This window comes from Solanum tuberosum, unplaced genomic scaffold (genome assembly GCF_000226075.1).
Source record: "Solanum tuberosum cultivar DM 1-3 516 R44 unplaced genomic scaffold, SolTub_3.0 scf00249, whole genome shotgun sequence".
Classification (NCBI taxonomy): domain Eukaryota; kingdom Viridiplantae; phylum Streptophyta; class Magnoliopsida; order Solanales; family Solanaceae; genus Solanum; species Solanum tuberosum.
The window spans coordinates 757,679-764,048 of record NW_006239187.1 but is presented as its reverse complement, the minus strand read 5'-3'; the positions used below and the strand labels follow the sequence as shown (position 1 = coordinate 764,048).

At 36.7% G+C, this 6,370-nt stretch overlaps 1 protein-coding gene across 1 annotated transcript; it reads right to left on the bottom strand.

Moving 5' to 3' along the window:
* Nucleotides 1-536: 536 nt before the first annotated feature.
* On the bottom strand, nt 537-4,821 carry PCBP (calmodulin-binding protein PCBP-like; the record flags this gene model as incomplete). The annotated part of the gene is given in 3 exon segments (XM_015313721.1): nt 537-2,355; nt 2,446-4,306; nt 4,482-4,821. Coding segments are annotated over 3 exon segments (3,947 nt in total), but the record flags the coding sequence as incomplete, so codon positions are not given.
* Between the last annotated feature and the right edge of the window lie 1,549 nt (nt 4,822-6,370).

The window sequence follows — 6,370 nt, the reverse complement described above, 5'->3', positions numbered from 1 at the left end:
TAGCAGAAAGTATAATAGAGCCCATCTACTTTTGTACAAAATCTCATATGCACCCTTACATCAAGTTGCTAATCTACCAAGCGCTGCTCAAAAACAAAGCAATGAAAGCTAGTGCAAATACACCACGAGTCGACGACCATCCACACGATCAACTTTCTGAAATTGCCTCTGTATAACCTGCATATTAGTCACCAGAAATGAGATATCCTCTTATAGTGAGTTAAATCAATAAGCATTCTCAAAATTTGTCGTTCATCATTCTCTCTTTCGACGTTTAGTGACTGGGTAGTTGTTCTTTGTAGCCTCACTATGTTAGCTAAAGCATTAAGAACTGCATAAATTGGCCTACACATCTGTTAACTCTAAAGAGTTACCTATGAGTTCCCTTTTTTCATTTAGTAAATATTTTCTATAGGTTCATTCGTCTAAATAACTGAATTCGAACGAATGTAGGAATGTTTGCTCACCTTCATAATTCTTACAAGTAGTCAAAGAATTTGCCACCAATCTGACTTGGTTGAATTCATACTTCTGGGAGAGGAACAACTGCTTCGAATGCTTCCACAAGCATTGCCACTCTTTTTTTCCTAGCAGGTGTTAGCGTGGTAACTATATGCTGCATTGCATAATCAAGCATCCATTTTTCTGCTTTTTTCCTCTCATCAGTCATTTGATGCCTCAAATCCACTTTTTCTGGTTCTTGATCAGGTGTTAGGGGCAGAAATTGAGGCGCTCGTGGGTTGAATTTCCTCGCTTTTTCAAGTGCCTTGATTGATCTCTTGAGGAGGATCAACTTCTTCAGCTTGCTCCAGTTCTTGGACTTTTGTGTCTCAGGTTTGTTCTTGGCTAGTGGAAGTGCTCTCTCTTCTTTTGGATCCTTCATTTCTTGATCCAACATTTTTTCACCTTCAGTCATGTCAAGATTTGTCAAGCTTTCTGTAGAATTTGAATGATTATTCGCTTCACCTTCAGCTTCTGAGAGTTCCTGGTCCGGGATTATGTCACTGGTGACTGACTGTGTATCTGATGAATCATCTTGAATTGGCGTTGTAAGGATCTCGTTAACTGCCTCTCGTATGAGTTTGACAGCATCGTCTCTGCAGAAACTTCTCCCGTGGTGGCTTGGATTATGATCTTCCCTGTTTGACTCTGCATCATCCTTTGTCTCAGAGAAATCCTCGAGAGAGTTGCACATTTTCCTTTCAGATGGTGTACTACTGCTGTCTTCTACCTCATCATCAGTTCCATCAAGTAGTTCATTTCCAACTTTTGATGCAACATCTGATAGCACATGTTGTGATATCATGTGCCACATGCTGATGTAACTCCGTTTGTCCGCCTGCCCCTTGGATGCTCCATCATCTTCTTTGGTATCAGACATTGATAGTAAGAGAGAAAATCCACGAAGAGGTTTACGTGTTTTCTCACATTCTTTTGCTGTCTCTTCCCTAGTTACAGTTTCTTGCATTGTTGCATCAGATGCTGAAGTTGAACTCTGGATGCTCATTGCAGTTAGTGAATTTTGGTCGCCATCTGCAATTGAGCTCTGCGTTGTATTAGATGTTTCACCAGTAACGCTGTCATGATTCTCAAGCTCCAACTTCCTGTCTCTCACATCTGACCCCACATCTTCTCGTGCTCCATCAACTGCATCAGAGGTTTCTTTCATAGAATCATTTGAACTATCTTCCTCATCTTCTTTCCGAGCTTTTCCTTCCACCAAATCCTCATCATTCAAAGCGCTTGTCACTTCATCCGACTTCTGCCTAAGTACAGACTGTCGAACATCATGATCTTTGTACATAGAGCAGTCATTTTCTTCAAGCTTTCTGTCTATGCCTGCAATAACTTTCTCTGCCTTACGCCCCGTATTGCCTGCTGTAGACATGAATTCATTCTCTTTTCTAGCTCTGGGCTTAGAAAATGCAATCTGGCTATTGTCGCCTTGTGGTGGAACCACAGTTTCAAACGCTTTTATAAGAAGTTCCACTTTCCTTTGCTGAGTTGGAGCAAGTTGACTTATCGCCTGCTGAAGCGCGTAGTCAAGCATCCATTCCTCTCCTCTTTTCCTCTCATCAGCTGTTTGAGTTCTTAAATTCACCTTTTCTGCTCCAGGATCAGGATTCAACTGCAAATACCGCGGTTTCCTTGGATTGATCTTTCTAACCTTCTCCAATTCCTTGACGAATCGTTGGAGAAGTATCCATTTTTTAAGATTGCTCCAGTGTTTTGGTGCTCTCTTCTCGGATTTGTTTTTCACTACTTTTGGTGTTATCTCCTTCTTCGAGCCGCCAACATCTTCTGTCTTCACAGTTTTTGACATGGATCCTGCATCTGCCTCCTCATTCTTGCTGTCTGAAAAATTCAGAAACAATTCTTAAAGTGAATAAATACACACATTCTTAATAAACAAATGAAAGACAAATAGTGGTACTAATTCCTTACCTTGGATTTGATTCATTTCAAAGGATTCTTGGTCTACACTGGACTCACTTGTAACTGATTGGCTATCAGATTGAACTTCTGGAAGAAGAATCTTCTCGATTGCTTCTCGTACGAGTTTGATGGTGAAAAGCTTCCTCAATTCGATTTCTTGACTTTCTGCATCCTCATTTGCAGGTATCATTTCTCTTTCAGCAAAATCTGAATATGAGTCAGAACTTCCTGCCGAAGGCAATTTGTTAGCACCATCCTGTTGATTTTCTTCGTCGTTAGCACCACTGGCTGGTTTGGTCTCAGGTTCAGCAGATGAGTCCGAGACCATATGCCTACGAATCAGACTCCACATGTTCATGTACTTCTTTTTGGGTCTGACAACTTCAGCTGGAGGACAATTCTGGGATTTTGAATCACCAACTGGACCTGATGTGCTATCAAGGTCCTCGTTCGGATCAGCTTTACCATCCTTCTCCTGCATATTGCTAGCTGAAACAGAAGAGATTTCATTGCTACATTTTGCTCCATAAAAAATATCAAACACCGGTCTCGTTGTGATGGTGAATGGTCCATCTTTAGACGGTTCTCTGTTGTTAGTTTCATTGTTATCAGATTTAGCAGCTGATTCTGTAACATTGCTATATTTTGCTCCATTAAAAAGATCAAACACCGATCTCGTTGTCATGGTAAATGGCACATCTTTAGACAGTTCTCGTTTACTACTTTCATCCCCATTAGATGTAGAGACACCATCATCTTGCTTTAGGAGATGTGAACGATCCCTTTCCTGCACGAGACTGAATGCAGCTGATTCTGTAACACTGTCATCTTTTGAGTCACTCCGCCCTCGTGCCATACAATTGCAACACTCTGAAGCAGTAAGTCGGCTGTCCTTCTCTAGTGCAGAGTGTTTGCTCATTATGTTGAGTGTCTCCTTGTAACTTTGCTCCGGAAATGATGTTTCACCAAAGTCAATTTCAGCATATGCAATAGCCTCGTTTACATCGAAAACACCAGCATCTTCTGTTCCACTGCTTTGTTGTTCACCAAAGTCAATCTCAACAAGATCAGCATGTTCAATAGCCTCGTTTACATCGAAACCACCAGCATCTTCTGCAGCACTGCTTTGTCCACAAACTGAAGGATCAACACTGGAGCTCAATTGAGTATTTTCATCAGCAGTACTAAACTCTCTTTTTGCTCTAATGCTCTTTTGTGATTTCAACAATCTTTTCCTCCTATATACGCGTTTCACGGGGGGTGAAGGATCATCATAGTGTCCTCCATGGAGAGAACAATGATGATATGAACAAACTTTGAACTTAGACAACCTATCAGTTTCAGTTTTTCCAGGATGAAACTCAACATGCTCCTTAAACTTAGAATCCTTAATAGTCGAAGAACACGTCGCCTTATCAGGAATTTGACAGCATTTTGAGCTACCCTTTTTAGATTTAAAACTAGCTTTGTTTATCAAAATCTTCACACTTCTCATACTAGTTGTTCTTGATAGAGTCTGCGAATATTTTCGCGGACTCCTACTTTGATCACTACTATCAAAGCTAGATTCACAACTATGATGTAAACCATTTTTACCTTGAGAACAACAAGTTGATTTTCTGTAATGTGGTGATGGTGATGGTGATGGTGATGATGATAATTCTGAAAACTCAACTGAAGATGGATTTTGAGTATTATGATTCTTCATTGTTGTTATTGATCTTGATGACCTTCTTCTAAATGACCTTGTACTACCAAAATTCTTCATTATTTTTTTCATTACTGATCTGTTCTTGATTTTGTCATCCTTTTTTGGTGTACAAAATTCAGATGAATCAATTGAATTTACATCTACTGATCCAATACCTCTCTGAAACACAAAAGGGGTGTCACAAAAATGAGAAAATTTCTAATAAAATTTCATAATATAAAGTCTTTGTCAACACATTTTTTTATTCATCATAGTGATAGACTACTACAATTAAGACTTGGTCAGCAGTAGTACTGTTTTAAGCAAAAATCAAGAATCAAGAAACTTAATTTACCTGAGAATTACTTCCTTTCTTTGCATCATAGCTAGTTGTAATCTTCATATAATTTGGTGATAAATCTGGCATTTTGATTGGACTTAGTTGCTCTGGGGTTGAGTTATTACTTGTTGGAACAATGGATAGACAAGAAAACTTGGATTTTTTTGAGCAATTTGAGGATGTTTTTTTCAAGAAAGACAGTCTTGGAAATCTAATAGATCTTAGCTTGTTTGGTTTCTTGTTGGAGTTTAATGTTTGTGGTGATGTTAATTCAACTACCATTACACCCCTTTTCAAGATTTCACATTTGGGGTTGTAAAAAGGTAAATTTTTTCTCTTTAAAGAATTTGAGATTTGAGAATTTTTTCTTATATATTATATGACATGAGTAGATTCCAATTTTTGGATTATAATAATTCAATGGTCAAAGTAAATTTTGGAGATGGGGATTCAAATTTCAGTACAAACAAAAGTAATTGTGATTTTTCCTATCTGTTGAAGTTTTGGTGGCCGAGTTATCTAGTACTTGGATTGGTGAAATAATCGATAAAATATAGCAGGTATTCGATAAAATAATCGAGGTGCATAAAAGTTAGCTCGAAAATCATAGTGAGGAAAAATAAGGAAATGGTAAAAAAAATCAGATTTTTTTAATTAATGGCTGACATAGAGGATAGATTCCAAAATTTGTAATTGGATTTAAATGATTGGATTTTCTATGTTTACAACATCAAATTTAGCATTTACCTATCTAGTTAGATCTAGATGATGCAAGTGAGGTGTGCTATTAGTGCGTTGTACCTTGTGATGAAAAGTTTGTACCTTGACTTGTCAAAATTGGAAAAAGTTGCCCATTGGCATCATATTCTTGATTTTTTTTTTCATTAGAATGTGGTTGAGGTTTTCTGTTGACTTGTACAAAGTTGGTGTTCTAGACTTGGTCTGGTTGATTCTTGACTTATCTTTTTGTGTGGGATGCCTCTTCTTTTAAAAAATTTACGAGACTTATTATACACTGATATTATAAAATTAATTTATTTTTACAAGGTTATTAAAGTAATAATAATAATAATAATAATAATATATTAAGTGTAATTTTATAAATAAAGTTCGAAGAAGATGGTGTGTATACAATCTTATCCCCGCCTCATGAAGGTAGAGATTGTTTTTGACTCAAGTAAAATATATCAACAAATAAAAAAAAAATATAAATCAAATACAGTAAAAAGAAAGTTATATTGAAACCAATGAGGAGTAAAGCAATAGTGTAATACTTACCATATAAATTTATTTGCAATCACTATTTTATAAAGTAATTTTACTCTATAAATACAATGCATCCATTAGGTGTATGTATTAGTAGTACCTTTTGTTTGGTACACTTTTTCATGCCATGTTATAATTAATGTTTGCATTAGTTATACACTCTATTGTGTATTAAGTTGTGTATTACTAATACCAAGGAATTCTAGGTATTAGTAATACATAGCATTTTAACACTTGCATTAGATTAAATAATGAGAAAATGGCCAAATGCCCCCCTAATCTATAGCCGGATTTCCAACTACACACTCATACTTCACGGGGGTCCTATCACCCCCCTGAATTGTTTAAAATTGGAATTATTACCTCCCTGAACGCTTACCTGGCAAAGTGAGTGTATCTCCCAAAAACCAGTATTAAATTTTTATTTTTATTTTCTTAAATATATGTATCTTTTTTCTTCTTTTTTTTCTTGATTTTTTTCTTCTTCATAGCAATTGGATTGAGCATCAATGGCAGCACCAAATTTCTTCACTATCTTGAAACCATCGCTATCACTACATTAATGATACACCACAAATCATTTATAGCAATTTCACTCATTACTCTCCACAATCAAGAATTATATATCAAAAATCTTT